Source organism: Engraulis encrasicolus, chromosome 20, assembly GCF_034702125.1.
Source record: "Engraulis encrasicolus isolate BLACKSEA-1 chromosome 20, IST_EnEncr_1.0, whole genome shotgun sequence".
NCBI classification, from domain to species: Eukaryota; Metazoa; Chordata; class Actinopteri; order Clupeiformes; family Engraulidae; genus Engraulis; species Engraulis encrasicolus.
In genome coordinates, this window is record NC_085876.1 from 37,996,131 (window position 1) to 38,014,419 (window position 18,289).

At 43.7% G+C, this 18,289-nt stretch overlaps 1 protein-coding gene across 1 annotated transcript in view; it reads left to right on the top strand.

The window, feature by feature from the left end:
* The window catches only part of LOC134436025 (collagen alpha-1(IX) chain-like), a 70,612-nt gene that overhangs the window by 8,846 nt on the left and 43,477 nt on the right, over positions 1 to 18,289 (top strand). Inside the window, exons 3-6 of the mRNA XM_063185054.1 lie at positions 6,737 to 6,808; positions 9,481 to 9,610; positions 16,348 to 16,594; positions 17,930 to 18,079. Coding sequence (XP_063041124.1) covers positions 6,737 to 6,808; positions 9,481 to 9,610; positions 16,348 to 16,594; positions 17,930 to 18,079 — 599 coding nt within the window. The remainder of the gene's footprint in view (positions 1 to 6,736; positions 6,809 to 9,480; positions 9,611 to 16,347; positions 16,595 to 17,929; positions 18,080 to 18,289) is intronic.

The window sequence follows — 18,289 nt, forward strand, 5'->3', positions numbered from 1 at the left end:
TAAATACGAAAATGTATGTAACAAAAAGACAAATATAATTTAACCAAGTAAGGCACAGTCCCTATTATAAATTGCCTCTTACCAGAACAGCAGTGACCAAGTCGTAATGTATTACTAAAGGCCCTGTGCCTTGTGTCATAGTGGTGTAGTACTATGTTCTATTTTTTTCAGTGACTATACAGTAACAACGTTCCAGTGGTGGAACGGCCTGCTTTAAGGGGCTGCGGACATGCTATTTCCCCTTAGCCACGGGCTACTGGGTTCACAACCGTTAAGATCCTGCCATATACTGCTGCCTGTGGGCTAACTCATTAGCTGCTCTACCTGTCGTAGTTAGCGCTAATTAGGATCAGCTGCTAAGGGAATCGGTAGGGAGAATAATGACCAGGGCTGCGTTTCTCAAAACCATAGTTGCTGACTACATCAGCTACTTTGCTGTTTGCATTGCAATACCCCATTGACAACTATCCAAGTTGCGAACTGGGTAAACAACTACGCTTTCGAGAAATGCACGCTCACTTTTTGATGTCAGGGTTTCTACTCTGTGTATTCATTAAGTTGGACATCCGAGAATTTTATCGTGGATGTCAACATTCCGCTATATTGAAGTGGGGAAACTGCATAGGAGGCGTCGCTGAAAAGATACTACAAAAATTGGACACATACTTGTAATATTGGGTAATATATTGTATTTGCCTCATGGGTGCTGCGGTATTTTGCATCAAAATGTGAAAATGTAAGTTCTTAACAAATTCAAAAGGAAGAAGGTTTACTGCATGCTCCCTTTTGTTTGATTATTATTAGAGTGAACATTGCTTTTCGCCTCTACAGCGTCATCAGGTCCACTTAGGATGTGTTCTTGCTGAAATAGTAAAATAGTAATAAGGAAATGGATCGCACTCAGTTTTTCTTCTTTTCTTGTTGTTTTCTTTTTATTTTAGCGTTGCAGGGACTGACAAATGAAAGCCGAAACGTCTGTCATGTCAGTCCCTGCAATGCTAAAATAAAAAGAAAACAACAAGAAAAGAAGAAAAAAGAGTGCGATCCATTTCCTTACTACTAGATTACTTCAGAGACGCACCAACAAGACGGAAGAGCGCGGTGTTTGAAAAATAACCTTGTGAAAATAGTAAAATAGTAAAATAGTAGTAAAATATCAAACTTGAGGTGTATAAGTAGCAGATACAGCACCTTGCTTACTTCATTTGGTAGTGCTCACTTTAGTTACACCTTGCACTCATTTCCGATTATGCTGACAGCGCTGTACCATGGTGTTGCCAGGCACCAGTAAACAAACAAACAAACAAACACAAGCACAACAACAGCCGCAGACCCACACGGTAGTAAAACTAGAAAGCCAACGAGCCCTGCATTATCCTCCAGGCTTTTTTTCCCACTTTTATGTCCTTATTTATTTATTTGCCACCGACTGTGCTGGATGTCTACTGCCCTTACTCAGGCAGAGGCGAGCTAACTGTGCAGTACAGGGATCCAAAAATAGCTCTCAGTGTGGCCAGGCCACAATCACAAGATTATGGCCAATAATCCCGGCACCCTGGCAGTGATGATGATGATGATGATGATGATGATCAGGCCGACAGGCTGACAGGGGGGACAAAGGGGTCAGTTGTCCCGGGCCCACGGAGAGAAGGGGCCAGAAAATTGGCTTCTCATTACATTGCATGTATTGATTTGGGGGCTACCAGTCGTGGTGTTTTTGCTGTTGTTGAGTTTGAGATTCTGCGTGTAACTTATTATAAATGATATCATATGTATTGAGTGGTGGGGCTATTCAGATGACTTTGTCCCGGGCCCTACTGAAGCTGGTAGCGGGCCCGTTGAGCCTACTCCATAATCTGACACACTCAGGTAATAAATCAGTGGACAGGAAGTGGGGATAGAAGTGGCTTACGCTCGCTACACTTTAAAAATCATCCTCTAGGGTTTTTCCCGACACCACACCACATATTAAAAAATAATCACACAGTGTGTGGTCGGTCCATCGGATGGTGGGAAACATCAGATAAGCCTGCATGCGTGTGTGTGTGTGTGTGTGTGTGTGTGTGTGTGTGTGTGTGTGTGTGTGTGTGCGTGTGCGTGTGTGTGTACTTGCATTCTCACACCTGCACATTAGCGTATGTGTGCACGTGTGTGTGTGTGTGTGTGTGTGTGTGTGTGTGTGTGTGTGTGTGTGTGTGTGGTGTGTGTGTGTGTGTGTGTGTGTGTGTGTGTGTGTGTGTGTGTGTGTGTGTGTGTGTGAGAGAGAGAGAGAGAGAGAGAGAGAGAGAGAGAGGGAGAGACAGAGAGAGAGAGAGAGGGAGAGAGAGAGAGAGAGAGAGAGAGAGAGAGAGGGCAGGCATCTCTGTAGGCTTCCAACCACACATGGCCCGATGCCAAGGCGCCTCCCTGGAGCCACGGAGCACGCTGCGTGCATATGGACTTGACGTGAGTGCCACAGGGAATCTATTACAGCAAAGGACGCTGTGCACGTGTGTGCACGCATGTGTGTGTGTGTGTGTGTGTGTGTGTGTGTGTGTGTGTGTGTGTGTGTGTGTGTGTGTGTGTGTGTGTGTGTGTGTGTGTGTGTGTGTGTGTGTGTGTGTGTGTGTGTGTGTGTGTGTGTGTGTGTGTGTGATGAAGGAGTGAGGAAGGAGGAGAAGAGAAGACTACTGTATGTGGTTCTATTAGTCCACAACACACTGTGTCCCATTTGCCATCAAGCAAGTGGGGCAGAAAGAAAGAAAGACAGAGAGAGAGAGAGAGAGAGAGAGAGAGAGAGAGAGAGAGAGAGAAAGAGAAAGAGAAAGAGAAAGAGAAAGGAGGAAAAAGGGTTTCCAGATGTTTGTGCTCTCCTGCTGTCGCCAAAGATGCTGAGTCAGAGACGACGGTGTGTGTATGTGTGTGTGTGTGTGTGTGTGTGTGTGTGTGTGTGTGTGTGTGTGTGTGTGTGTGTGTGTGTGTGTGTGTGTGTGTGTGTGTGTGTGTGTATGTGTGTGTGTGTGTGTGTGTGTGTGTGTAGTGTACACGTGCACGTGCTGTGTGCTTTCTATTTCATTATTTCCTACTTCAAATGTTGCAAACTGCATCCTTAGGGGGCTTTTACCATACAACGCGAGTCATGCAAGCTAACACACGTAAGCTAACATGCTTTGCTAACACATCCTCCACATATCTTCCCCCAATGACAAGGCATTTGACGCACGTCATATATCAAACAATCAGAGGACACATTGTGCTACTGCATAATGGTGGCCAAAGCATAGGGATGCGGAAGCTTTTGGCCGCGGACAGTGTGCGTTAGGACACATTGACTTGTAAGCACCCCCAAGCCCCACAATATTTTTTTCTGCATCTTTTTTTTTTCTTCATCACTTCACAAATGGGCGAAAGGCTTAGAGCCAGAGCACAGCGCTGAGATAATGTGAAATGCTCTGTGTGCCTTTGATGGGAATACTGAGTGCTACCGTACTGCATGGCCCTGGGTCTATTGCGTGCACCATTACAGTAAAATTGGGATCCCTGCTGTGAAGCATTGTTATAATCCACTTTTGGGTCGCTGCATGCCACCAGGCTTTACTGCTAAAATATGCTGTGCTGGAAATATATAGAAGGTTTTTCATTTAACCTGAATGTTTGATTTTAAAAATTGATAGTGTATAATTAGACCCTCATACTAACTACTCTATGTGATAGTGTATACTGTTAAATAAAATATGGCAATTCTAAATTTGATTAGTGGTGAATAAATTTAAAAGTCAAAGTCAAAGTTGTCTATCATGTGCATAGCCTTCTAGTCCAGACACACTAACTTGTGTGCAGAGAATGGCGACATTGTAAGACATAACAAATACACTAGGCCTATGATACTGTACATGAAGAGAGATGCAGAAAGATTCCACGAGATTGTTCAGATCTTTTAACAGGCCATTTAGAAATACTATCTTGGTAAAGCACTTCAGTTTGCTTCCTTCCCAAACACAATGGAGACATCAGAGAGGGAGTTTCAGTTCTGCTGACAGCTACGTCAATACCAGAGAATCACAGAACCGCAACCAGAGTGGAGGACCCGCGTAGTGAAGCAATTCTCTGCAGCAAAAAGCATATCAGAAAAAAATAAGAAGGCGGCTCATGGTACTCTGGAAACAATACGGATCAGAAAAACATGATAGGACTAGAAATGCACTCAGAGAGTGCAGACCTCCGCCAAGGAAGCTGTTTGATAGAACATTTGATTGTTACGCCCTCAAGTCTATTTGCCTTGTTCTTGTGCAGTTAGAAACTGAAATGTCAAAATTCACCCTATCCCGCTATGGTGGAGAATCTTTTTTTTTTAAAAACCGTTTCGTGATAGTGATCGTGATCAGGTTCACCACCAAAATGTAATCACTTGTTCCGTTTGTCATTTCAAACAACAACAACAACTCAAAAACACACTAAATTTAATCAAAATCTGTTCATAACTTTTTTTGAATTATCCTACTGACAAACTGACAAACAGATAAAGGTAATAATAATAACACTCCACGGAACAGGGCTGACACCTGCTGAGGTGACAGTTGCTCCCCCCTCTGGACTGTTGCTTTTGCTGCTGTTGTTGCTGCTGCTACTAGTAGTGCTGCTGCTTTTGTTTGTTTGTTGTTTTTGATTCAATACAAGTTCTGACAGTATATTAAAAATAAATGCATGAGGGTTGAGTTAGGAGTGAGGAGTCGAGAAAAAAAAGCTCACCTGCTTTCCTCAACCCACACAAACAACAAAATAATTTATGAACTTTTCATCCCACTGACAGGGTAGAACACAACACTAGAGGCACATTGATCAATATCTAGATGTACCTGTAGTTTATGGATTGGTTTACGGTACATCTGTCATGGTGCACAAGCGACATTGAGTGCAATTGGGTGCAACAAGGAATATTCAGATTCCGCTGTTCAAACACATGTAAAATGAATATTCCAGAACTTGTTTAAAACATAATGCAGTCAATATTCCATTTGAAACCAGAATCTCTCCTGCGTCTCCATTTCCCACAGTAGCTTTTGAGGGTCTGTGTATGAGGGTCTGTTACCCGTTTGATTAGTACTGTGAGTTGGTATGAGTGTGTTGATCTCCATTATGAAAGGATCTTGTGCATCTGTCATGACATTCAGTGTTGCCAAATTAGCGACTTCGTTGCTAGATTTAGCAACTTTTTTGCCGTCCCTGGCGACTAAAAACTTAATCTAGCGACTTAGCGACTTTTTGGGGCATCTGCCAAGTTTTAAAAACGTGCCTTTTCATTGACAAAATTGTTGTTTTTCAACATAACTGTAACGCTGCACCACCATCAGAAGCGTTTCTCACGGTGAAGCAGGGCTGGAGATTAGCTCTGATCTCCAAAAAGTAGCTAGCACTGCCCATTTGTATAATGAACGTACGCACATGGGCATGTTTTTTACAGATCGGCGTGGCGTGCATGGCGCTGTGACGTCACACGTAACGTCATGACGTCGTCTAGTGACTTCAAGCAACTTTTCAGCGAGCCAATAGCGACTTCTGGCTGTTTTTTGGGCAACACTGATTAAGTCATTACTTATGTTAACCTTCTTAGCGCAGAGCCTCTGTTATAACCTTATTGTCACCAAAATGGTAATGACCAAGTCTTAAGACTTACTTAAAGGGACACTGTGCAGGAAATGGTCAAAAAAGGTACTTCAACTATGCTGCTCATTGAAACTGGGCTGCCTATTGCCAAATTTGATCTTTACATTAAGGTTTACTAAGTAATAAACAAATATTTTCTAGTATGATCCAAGTACAGTCATTTTTGCAGCTAAAAATGGCTATTTTTGGAAATTCAAAATGGCGGATCATGGAGAAGATCCCCCTTTTCATGTATGAAAAGTGCAATTTTTCCAGTCATAATGAATACTTAGAATTTGATGCTGGTGGTAAGTATTCATGAAAAAGGTAAAAGTAGTGAAAGGGCAGCCTGAATTCTGGAAATAAACAACTAAAAATCTCACACAGTGTCCCTTTAAGTCTCTGCCATAGTAGACTTTGCCATAGTAGTGCTGTTATGATGTAGTTGAGTGTTTTCCGAAATGAGGGAATAGGCCCATGGACACCGGGCCCATCTGCAGTGAGAGGCTACTATGGCACAATACCATGCACACATTGGAAAGCACAACCATTTTAAGCAGACATCTTTGTGTGACCTGCAAGCCAAGAAATAGGATCATGTTTTGAGAAGAGAGTGGTATTATGCCTTTCATGCCTTTGTAGACAAGTTTAAACTCTTAGCCCCACACTGCCATGCTACACATCAAACTGCCACAAGTCTGCCCCAGCAGTCCCCTGCCACCTTGGCAGGTGGAAACTGCCAGTGTCATTTGGGACTGGTTAGAGAGAAGGTGTTGACAGGTGTGTGTGTGTGTGTGTGTGTGTGTGTGTGTGTGTGTGTGTGTGTGTGTGTGTGTGTGTGTGTGTGTGTGTGTGTGTGTGTGCGTGTGCGTGTGTGTGTGCGTGCGTGTGTGTGTGTGTGTGTGTGCATGTGTGCAGTGCTGTGTTTGTACCCAGTCTGCTGTAATTGTAACGACTAGCTGTGAGAATAAAAATGAATTCATGAAATAAAACCTTCCCCTCCTTTCCTGTCTTTTCCTCCCCTTTCCTTAATTTTATTTTCCTTTCCTTTCCTTTCCTTTGCTTTCATTTCCTCTCCTCTTCTCTCTTCTCCCCTCGTCTTTCTACCTTTCAGAGTTGGACCTCAACAGATTAGATGGTGACACCGTGTGTCCAACCATGAGGAACGGACAAGATGACCTCCCAGGTAAAACAAGACATGTGCATACACGCACTCGCACGCACACGCACACGCACACACACACACACACACACACACACACTCTCTCTCTCTCTCTCTCTCTCTCTCTCTCTCTCTCTCTCTCTCTCTCTCTCACACACACACACACACATTCACACAAATGGATACTACAATCTTCCCAAGTGTTATCGGAGGTTACTCAGCTGTATAATTGAATCCCAGTAGTCTACCTGAGCTGGGAATCACAGTTACATGAAATTACCGTCTGGTGAAGACTTCAACATCTTTCAGTCGATAGTGCTATTGTTCAGAGAAACACAAAAGCGTTTTTTGTCTTTATCCGTTTATCTGATTCACTGATTTTGAGGAGATGGAATTCAATATTACAGTATTTCTCAATTGGTTTTGTACATTTCTCGAATCTCTCTCGCAATTTGCAAAACATAATATTCATTCTCAAAACAGCTTTAACAAATGGCAAAACACGGTGGATAACCCGAGTCTCTTGCTCAAAACCCTTATGTGTCAATAAACGTATCAGCGCCAGCAGAATGGTTAGTCATTGTGTCATAGTGTATGGACAAGCTAGTCAAATCAATTTCTCATGTTGTCAATTGAATAGTACACTCTTGAGGATCTTTTCTGAAGCGAAATGCTGTTTAGATTGGATGGGAAATGTTGTAAATTCAGTTTTATATTACATTGATCAGATAAGATTGAGATAGTTTCATGCATTCAGCTTTTTGAGTGATATGACAAAAGCAATTGATAATGTACGAAATCACTGAGAATTGTACACAGCCATGGCATGGTGGACGAGAGCATTTGCTATATGCCGAAAACAATGAGAAACTGATTTGACCATGTGCACAGGTAACACCAGGAAGTCAAAATTGAACAAAGACTTTTGAGAATCATTATTCTGTTGTGAGAAATGTACAAAACCAATTGAGAAAAACTGTAATGGTAAGAATTTGTTGCAAGTCCCCTCTTCCAGAGTAATGGATTTTATTTTCAGATACTGTACATTCCTAAGCACAGGCTTCGTAGGCTATAAATCATTTAAAAAATCTTTGCTGGCATTCAGAAAGCAAGCACTTTTTTTGTAAATGCATCAAAACAACTAACTCATCTTTTGTTTGACTTGCTATTTCTTTCTCCTTGTTTTAGTGTTTTACGTGTAAAGGGGGAAAGAGAAATGATCAGCCTTGCTGCTCTGTGTCTTTCAGACACCCTCAAGATTGCTAACCAACCAAATAAAACAGAAATTCCGCTTTGGCTAAGCTGATTTTCAAAGTCAGAACAGTTCTAAGTCAGCAAGATGTTTTATTGGTTTCCCGCAGTATTGCTACAGCTAATCTCACCCTGGCCTCAAATCACTTGCATGTGTTGTGAGAGCCCCTTGGCATTTTACAGGGCTAAAGATTGAATAACAAAATCCCAAAAGGACTAATAAGGATTTACCGCCACAGTAGAAGTGGAAAATAACTGTTTATTTGGCAAAAGTTATTTTTTAAGTTGTGAAGTTTATTTACTTTTTTGATCCTTTGAGTGGAAATGGGTTCAAATCATTTATTTCAATTGCTGGGTTAACGAATGGGTGGGCACACAGTTAGAACCCCTGGGTAGGCTTCCTGCCTGCAGACACAGTGTTGGCAGACCTGATATCAGCCTGATCTCATAGAATTCCGTGAAATGGACATGAACTTTTGGGACACAAAATCTGTGTCAGTTTTACGGATTTTGCCAAAATTCCGTACTATGGTCACGGAAGTGTTTACCGTGATGGACTCACAGGAATGCTTTCAATATTCCCATAGCACTATGTGAAGTCTATCTTTAGAGAATTGACACCAAATTTTAATGGCAAGGTGAGATCATGTTACAGCTAAACAATGTGGGGTTAAGTTAGGTGCTTTTTCTCAATGCCACTTCAATCATGCTCAACAAGTGTCCTATCAACATGGTCCAGTTATGGAGATGAGGTTCAAACCACTGCTAGGATGGGATTGAACAAATCCGAGGCATTCAAGGCAGCAATTTTTATACTTTATATATGCCCTGAAGAAGGCCATATGGACAGAAATGCGTAGGCATTGTAGCCAAATAAAAAGTATAAAAACCTTTCAACCTGCCTTTGATTTTTGAGAGACCCTACAGTACACAGATGAGCACCACGGAAAAAAGGCACTCCGAATTCCTGCTGGACAGTGCTTATGGGTTAGCTTTAGGGCTGCATTTACAGGGTACTGGTAGCTCACTTCCACAAACTACTGAACACACAAAACACACCCCAGTGCATGTTGCTGCAGACCGATCACACTTAAAGACTATTGTAGTTGCTCCCTTCTCTCTAAAGAGTTGAATTAACACTGCAATAGGAACTGTGAGCCAAGCACAAGCCTCAAGTCCTTTTTCTTTCTAGTGTTGTGATGTCAGAGAAGGGAACCATTCATCCTTTGCCAATCCTTCCCCGACTCTCTCAAACACATGTATCAGTATCAAAAGCCATTAACAGTGTATGTTAATGATTAAGTAATGGGAAATAATAAAGAAATAATGGTTAACAAATGTTTTACAAAGGGTTATCTAAGGTTTGAATCATGCTTAACAAATGCATAACTAATGCTTAACAGGGAGTCGGTATTATAAAGTGCTACCTTTTCTTCCTGTGGAAGGTTTCGATCTGATCACTCAGTTCCAGCTGGACGTGATCCCGCTGAAGGGTGTGAGGAAAGTGGAGGGCTCAACGAGCCACCAGGTGGCCTACCGCCTCGACAGGGAGGCCAACTTCCAGATTCCAACGCGGTAAGTAAGCTCAAAACATGGCACGGAAAGACACATAAAAGGCTAAAGGCTGGGAAGTGGGGGGTTTAGGGGTTTTGGGTTAAGCGTGTAAAAATACAAAAGTACGGTGCAAATGAGACACACACATATACGCCCCCGCGGACACACTCACATAAACACACGCACACACATGCACACACACACATACGCATATACACACACGCACACGCACACGCACACACACACACACACACACACTCACGTACACATACACGCACATGCATGCACAAACACACACACACACACACACACACACGCACACACACACACACACACACACACACACGCACACACACACATACACGCCCCCGCAGACACACTCACATAAACACACGCACATATGCATATGCACACCCCCCCCCACACACGCACACACGCACATGAACTCCCTGAACCACACAAACATCAAGACGCACAAAAACACATGAAAACACGAATGGCTCCCATGGCATATAGTGGTCGAGCAGACAGGTGTTGCCTTATTACAGACCTGACCCAGGTGTTGCCACATGTAAAAGCAACTAGCAATTGGCCGAACAGAATAAAAGGAGAGATGGAGGGGTTAAAAAGACAAAAACAACATGCCTGAGGCGACTCCTCATGAAGACACGTCTGTTCTGTTATAGCCCCCTTGCAAAACGAAACAGCCATAATGCGTAGTTAGACCTACCTGTAGTAGGATACTGCATTCACAACACATGTCTTACTGTATTTGCATCATTGGTGGATCATTGCCCCACAGAGCCTTTACAGATGTTTTGTTAGAATTCCGTTTACCGATTATCCGCAAAATCAAAACCGAAGCAAAGTCCTTGGTCAACCTAAATCTTGTCTGTCATGGAATCCACAGAAAGGTTGCCGGCCTTTTCAAGCATAGTATGGTTTTAGCCTATGGGGGGATCAAATCCAATTCTGATCTGGCTGCTATTCTGCTTCAAGTTAGCGTACCACTGAAGCAGTTTTGGTAACATTAATTTGAGGTAGAAAAATACAAAATGCTTTACGATAGTTTCAAAACATGGTTTACAAATGGCGTTAGTAAAAACACTGTACCTACCGTCCCTGTTAGAACAGTATGCAAATAAAATATGGCCCTTGTTTGTACTACTCCTCAATCTCATTGTCAGTCTTGTATTTTGAACATTGTTCACTCAGTATTGTATCGTCGCTGTAGGGGTGCATTGTATCAGGGACGGCGACAGGGGGGGGGTGTACGACAAAGGGGACATTTGTCCCGGGCCCAGGGACAGAGGGAGTCCGAAATTGAGTTCTCATTACATTGTATGTATTCGGAGGGGGGGCCCTTTCAGATGACTTTGTCCTGGGCCCAGCCAAAGCTGTCAGGGGCCCTGCATGGTATGATAGAGTCCGCATGGCCTGATGTTGTCAGCATGCCCCCTCTGTAATCCACCATTATAACTGGGTCCAATCGGCAAACAGCACAGCAAGCACTGCATTCTCCTGGGCACCTAAGTGGCCTTTCAGGCAATTAGGCAGCTGTGAAAAGCCTTTTGCTGCCTGTCAGACACATTTTTATTTTTTTCACGAAAAACAGTCTGTGACCTTGTATATATTTACAAGCACTTTTCTAGCATTTCACTGTCAGAAATGTTTTGATGTTTTTTTGATGATGGGGTGAAAGAAAGCAGGTGGTAGCGTCACCAGAGGAATTTTCAAATGACACAACGCACTCTGTGGGATTGTAATAGCATAACATGTACCTATCTGATTTGTTTACACTTTTTGTTAGACAAGTAAAATGGATTCAAATAATCATGTGGATATCTCCCATGAAAAACAATACAGAAAAGTTATGTTACAGTTCAATTTGAAAATATTCCCCGAAACAAACAAAAAAACTTTTCACAATGTGGTGCTTCCATCATCTTGCCTATTAAGTAAAAGGCACTGCTGGACTTGGATGAAAAATCATTTTAGGTCTAGACCAGTTGCTGTAGTGGCATGAGGACTGATACCATGACATAAAGGGGAAGTCCAGTCCAAAATCATCACCAATCGCCTTGATGTCCTTTATGCCCTATGGTCAGTAGCCTCGCGTGCCATCCTACGTACTTCCGCCAAGACACTTGGCTCCGCACTACGTCTGGCAGTGGCGTAACGACACAGCAATAGGCCCGTAAGCAACATTATCTGTGTGGGCCCCATATAAAGTACAACATGTGATAAAGGTCACATAAATGAACATAAAATTATGCACTTCTTAGTAGTATTGATCACACATCACACACAGAAAAATGGTGACAGCGCACCTTGAACGGAAATTTGATGACAGCGCATCACCACATAAACAAAAACGTGCTGACGGCACACCGTGCATGTCCATGAAAACACATTTGGTATACCGCTACACATCCACGAAAACACGTAGGCCATGGTGACGGCAGACGTAGGCAGTAATCATAAAACCCCGAAAAAATCAGACGAGCCAAACCTCAGTGTATTTGAGTGCATTTAAAACGTTCACTTTGCAGGTGTAAAGTGAACACACAGACGCGCGACAGACCAATCCAGGAACTCACTAAAACTAGTCCTCCTATGTTGCCAAAATGAAACTCAAGAGACTAATTGTTAGTCTTTCAGACAGATATGCAGTCATTGCTAGGCACAGTACTAATCATTCAAATACATTGACACTAGCTGTAAGCTTGTGTCTGAAATGTACTGTATGTGAAACATTCACGCAAATGCATAACTACAACCGATATCTTTTCAAGCACCACCCCTTCCTTCCTTCAATGAATATGCAGTAGCCTACTCCTCTGTCGTTTTGGCATATCTGCATTGAAATGCCATATATGGAGATTTTCCAAAGTCTTCATGAAGACATGTAAAAGCGGAACATGACGAGCACAGGTACAGATTTAAAGCGCACTAAATTTGAAAAAAGAATGTTACAACATCCGAGTCCGTCTACATAGAGCAGTGGTTCCCAACCTATGGGTCGGGACCCAACTAATGGGTCGCCAAAGATCCACAGGGGGTCACGGAGCCCTCTTGATTTTAAGGGGTTTCATTTAAAATATATATAGCCCATGTTGAATAAATGACAAAGCATTTAACTAATAAATGCATAGAAGCAGCAAATAGTAATTGCTACATTAAACATTTATTCTATATTTGACCAAAGACGAATTGAGGAATAAAATAACTAAAATTAGTTTTCCCAGGAAACAGAGGGCATCTTGTGACTTTGTCTCGTGCGGGCACTCGTGTGGTTGGGTCATCAAAGCTTACAATAGTAAAAACATGGGTCCCTGAAGAAAAAGGTTGGGAACCACTGACATAGAGCAATAACCATTTAGCCACACACACTTCAAAACGGGCTTGTGACAACTTCAGGCTTGTGACAACAATCGCACCAGGCACAATAAACCCAACTCATTATGCCACGGCCGGCAAAATTAATAACCAAATGTCCTTACCTTACCATAAAACGCTGTCTTGATCTCAGGGCTTCTCACAATTATTCCACTTGACTTAAATCCACAGTTCAACACACGCACCGCGGCTAGCAAGCTGGATATGTGGCGTGCTAACATTGTTTTGCTTGTCCTTTCCCCTTTTCACGTCTGCATCAAGGCTGTCGGGGAAATGTCCCATAGTTGGGTGCTCCCTCGTCGGTGTTGAGCCGGCCAGGTTGTCATCTTCTGTAAACGAGCTGTCACTGTCAGAGTCAGACCCCCTGCTTCTAGCACAACAAGGGGGCTAGATACTTTCACAGCCCCCCTCTGTCCATAGTTCTCTTCTTGGTCGCAATCTTCACTGTAGCTAGCAGGAACAACGTCCACCTTTCCCTCTGCGGCTCTTTGAAAGGAGTTTATTTTCGGAAGTTTTTTCAGTTCTTCCAGCAGCTCCTCTTTCCATTTGCTTTTTTGAAATCCGCTCCGGTGCTTCTTTTTGTTATCCATCGTCGCCAACACATTGTTAAAGTTTAGATAATATGATCAGATTTCTTCTATGTCTAACGTGATGTGACGTCTTGCACGTTGCACCAAAGTTCTTCCTGTATGCACGCACGTTACGTAGGCTACGTAACATGTTCAATCAGTTCATCATAACCCATAACCCATAATTCCAAGTCGTAATGTAAAAAAATAAAAGACTCAAATACACCGTATTGTTAAGATATTTATTGCAGTTTGAAACATATTATATGACTGTATTTTTAAAGAACCGTCTAATAAACTAAACACAGTTATTAGCACAGTATTAAAAGTACCATGGCTTTGCCATTGGTGTCGTGTTTAAACGGCACACCATCATGTTGGACGGTGGCATGTGTTGTGATATAAATACGGTCCGGTCAACTTTTGCTAATTGAAAGAGTTATCGGGGAATTTTCTGCGTGAGCAGAGACATTCTAGTCCCCTAGTACTAATTGGGGCCCACTAGGCGTCCGCATGGGGGCCCCTGAGAGCTCGTGGGCCCTTAAGCAACTGCAGTCCCTGCTTACCGATAGTTACGCCACTACGTCTGGTACCTGTCCTCTGTGGAGCGATGTTGACCGGTAGGATTTGCGCCGGTGTTCTGACAAACGGTCCTACATCGTAATTTTATCCTACGGTTGGCTGTTCTGTCAGACATGTCTGTTAAACGGTCCTACATCGCCATAGATAGACGTCAGACATCTTTGTTCAACAACTTATAAGTTAAATCCTGATTTTTTCGAAAATGTCCTTCCTGCCTCCTGCAATCGCGTCAGATCAAACAAAGTCCAGACCATGAATACGAAATGGAAATGGTAGTATTATGGGATGGTCAGGACCAGGCTATATGGTCAGTCCATCCCTGGTAAAAGGGCTCATACTGTATGGGGGGCGACATGGTACAGAGGGCTTGTGCACCACACCATTACGCCGGGGATCCGGGTTCGGTTTTGGCCCGATCTCATTTCCCAATCCTTCCCCACACCTCTCTCTCTCCCACTAATTTCCTGTCACCACCTTGGACTGTCCTGTCTCAATAACGACGAGCAATCCCAAAATTAAAAAATAAATTAATAAATATATAAAAAGGTGTTAAATATGGGATGGACGCACCATCCTACGTACTTCTGCCAAGAGACTTGGCTCCGCACAAAGTCTGGTAACTGTTTGATGTGGAGCAATGTTGAGCGGTAGGATTGTGGCTGGTGTTCTGGAAAACGATCCAACATTGTAATTTTATCCTACGGTAGAATGTTCTGTCAGACATGTCTGTGAAATGGTCCTACATCGCCAAAGATAGACGTCAGACATGTTTGTTCAACAAGTTATCCTGATTTTCCCGAAAATGTCCTTCCCGCTTCATGCAACCGTGTCAGATAAAAAAAACTCCAGACCATGAATACAAAATGAAATGGTAGTATTATGGGATGGTGAGGACCAGGCTATGATAGAAGACACCCCATGCCACGTCATTCAATTCCATAGCCGGACACTGGTGGTGCTTCTGCAACATGGCCTTCATTTACTTCACAACCTCAACAGGAAACCCTGTTTCTGTCTTTACTGCTACCCCTCCATCCGTTTAACAAGTCTTGCTGTATAGTGCCGAAGGCTGGACCCCTCTTATAAATACACCACCCATGGAGTGCAGCTCTCGTTAAGCACAATGCCCGAAGGTGTGGCAGTAGCAGCGATGGTGTGTGTGTGTGTGTGTGTGTGTGTGTGTGTGTGTGTGTGTGTGTGTGTGTGTGTGTGTGTGTGTGTGTGTGTGTGTGTGTGTGTGTGTGTGTGTGTGTGTGTGTGTGTGTGTGTGTGTGTGTGTGTGTGTGAGAGAGAGAGAGAGAGAGAGAGAGAGAGAGAGAGAGAGAGAGAGAGAGACACCCCTCTTTTTCCCCTTCCTCACCTCCATCTCCTCACCCTGCCGAGTTTCCTAGTCTTGATGTGAGGAGGAGGAGGAGGAAGTGCTTGGAGGCCTGAGCCTAAATTTATAGTGGTGCCTGAAGGGAATGGGCCCCCTTCCTCCCTTTTAGACACAATCATGGACGTCACATGAAAGACTTGTGATCTTTTGTGTAGGTATATATATAATAAGGAGTTAGTGCATGGCTTTGATGCTGAGGAGAGAGAGCGCACACTACCAGTGCTGTTGTCACCTACCCACCTCTCTTGACTTGTGATTTCCCAAAGCTCGTGGTTTTGAACATGGATTGTCATGTATGTTCACGGGTCTCTTTATATGTGACCATATAGTATTCTCTTGAAGAGAATGGCCAAAATCCTTGTGTAGGCAAACACACAGTCGATTGTAAGTTGGCATCGAATTGTGGTGTCTTTGAGATTGACTGCTCCTGTGCACTTTTAACAATGTTTCAAAGATGTTGGAGCCCTCCAAAAAAACAAATTTGTGTGCATAAATTTGCCAGTTGTATTTACTTGGACCATTTTATGAGGTCACGGTTAAGGTAAACTGCATTAAACCAAAAATCACATACATCTTGCCAAATTTCTGTACATGTGCTGTATAAAAACTTTTTCACCTTCACATTTTCAAGGCTAAACATATCTGAGTATATAGTACATATAGTATACATTGCGGTATAAATGAACTGACCGGAGTCTGATGTGTTTTTTCTTTCTCTCTCTCTCTCTCTCTCTCTCTCTCTCTCTCTCTCTCTCTCTCTCTCTCTCTCTCTCTCTCTCTCTCTCTCTCTCTCTCTCTCTCTCTCTCTCTCCTTCTCCCTCTCCCTGTAGGCTGAACTTCCCACGTGGTTTCCCCGAGGAGTATTCCTTCATGACCACGTTCCGTATGATCAAGAACACGGTGAACAAGGTGTGGAACCTGTGGCAGATCGTGGACGAGAGCGGTAACAAGCAGGCCGGCCTGCGCCTCAACGGCGACCAGCAGGCCCTGGAGTTCTTCCTCACCACGCTGGACGGAGACCTGCAGACCGTCACCTTCCCCGGCCTCTCCGTGCTCTTCAACACCAAGTGGCACAAGGTCAGTGCCAGTCAGGGGTGCGGGGTGCACCCATGCCAGATGCCCCCACCCTGGGTGGAGCTCAGGGCCGGATTAACACACAGGCTAGATATGGCTTAAGCCTAGGGTCCCCCCCACCTGCCAGGGGCCCCCTGATTGCCCAAAAGTGAAAAATTGCAGAATTGGGACATGATGCAATATTGAAAAATGTATCCACCGTGTTGAGAACAGTTGGCAGACATGTTATCCTGAACTTCTGGCTAATTATGACACTGTCTATGTACGAAATGTGCCCCACAGCAACCTGTAGCCTAGGGGCCCCGGGCCATCTTAATCCAGCCCTGGTGGAGCTATAGGAGGGGCGAGCAGGGCATTTGGCCGTGGGCGCAGGGCCCTCCCTCATAGATAGTGGGGGTCCTATTGTGACCTTGGCAGGCTGTAAAACAATAGTCTTTTGCCCTGGGGCCCGGTGTGTAATTGTTCCGCCACTGGCCCTCACCATGGTTCACTTTCACTACAAAGACTTCAATGCATGGCTAGTTGTTACTTTTGTTGACATGTTATGAGTCGAATATGTTGCAAACATACGTACGTGCTCCTCCTGTTTTTTAACAACATGTTTTATTCAAGAAAGGTGGTACAAACCATACCGTACCATTTCTCGAAATAATCTCCTTTTACACCTCTCCTTCAGTTAAATGACCTTTCTCTTGTTCATCCAGCCATTCTCTGTCGAAACTGCTTCTAGTTACAAGCTAGCAATTATCATTGAATCTTATGGGTCCAGCGAGCTCCCATGATATATGCTTGCTCGGAGGTAAAATGTGCACTTCCAGACTCCAGAGAAAGGTCAAACTCAATCATTGAATTGAAGGGGAGGTGTAAAATGAGCTTGTTTGCATACTTGTACAGAATTGCTTTCAATTACAATACCATGAATTGATTTTCCTTTCTTGTCAAACAAAACCAATACTACACACCTGCCCCACTCCATCCCCAAATAATCAATTATGCATACAATATCTTGTCAAACAAAACACAGACACTACACCCACTACCTTCATTTGAAAACACGAAAAAACGAAATAACTATTCAAAATCCAAACATATGATAAGGAATAAGTTTGGGCGAACCTGATGACGCACAGAGACGAAACACATTGTTCGCTCTGAATAAAAGAGCATAAAGTGAAAAAAGTGTGCGGTAATTTTTTTTCTTTTGAAGTATTACATATTCCTGCGTTTGCCAGCACCTAGAAGCTGTGCATGGATCTTTGAACTTTTGCATACTGTATAATATGGAGTTTTCGACCATTTGAAAACCATGTCCCATCCAATCTGTCCCATCTGCCCCAGGTGATGGTGGGTGTGGAGCGCGACCAGGTGACCCTGTACGTGGACTGCCAGCCTGTGGACCAGAAGCCCATCAAGGAGAAGGGCTACATCAATACGGAGGGAGACACCCTGATCGGCAGGCTGGACGCTGACTCCAGCACGTCTGTGGTGGTGAGAGTGAGGGAGTCTACTTCTGCTCTACTGCACCCTGCCTGGAAAAAATGGTGGCGGCGGCGGTGGTGGTGGTGGTGGCGGTGGTGATGGGGGTGGTGGTGATGGTGTGTGTGTGTGTGTGTGTGTGTGTGTGTGTGTGTGTGTGTGTGTGTGTGTGTGTGTGTGTGTGTATGTGTGTGTGTGTGTGTGTGTGTGTGTGTGTGTGTG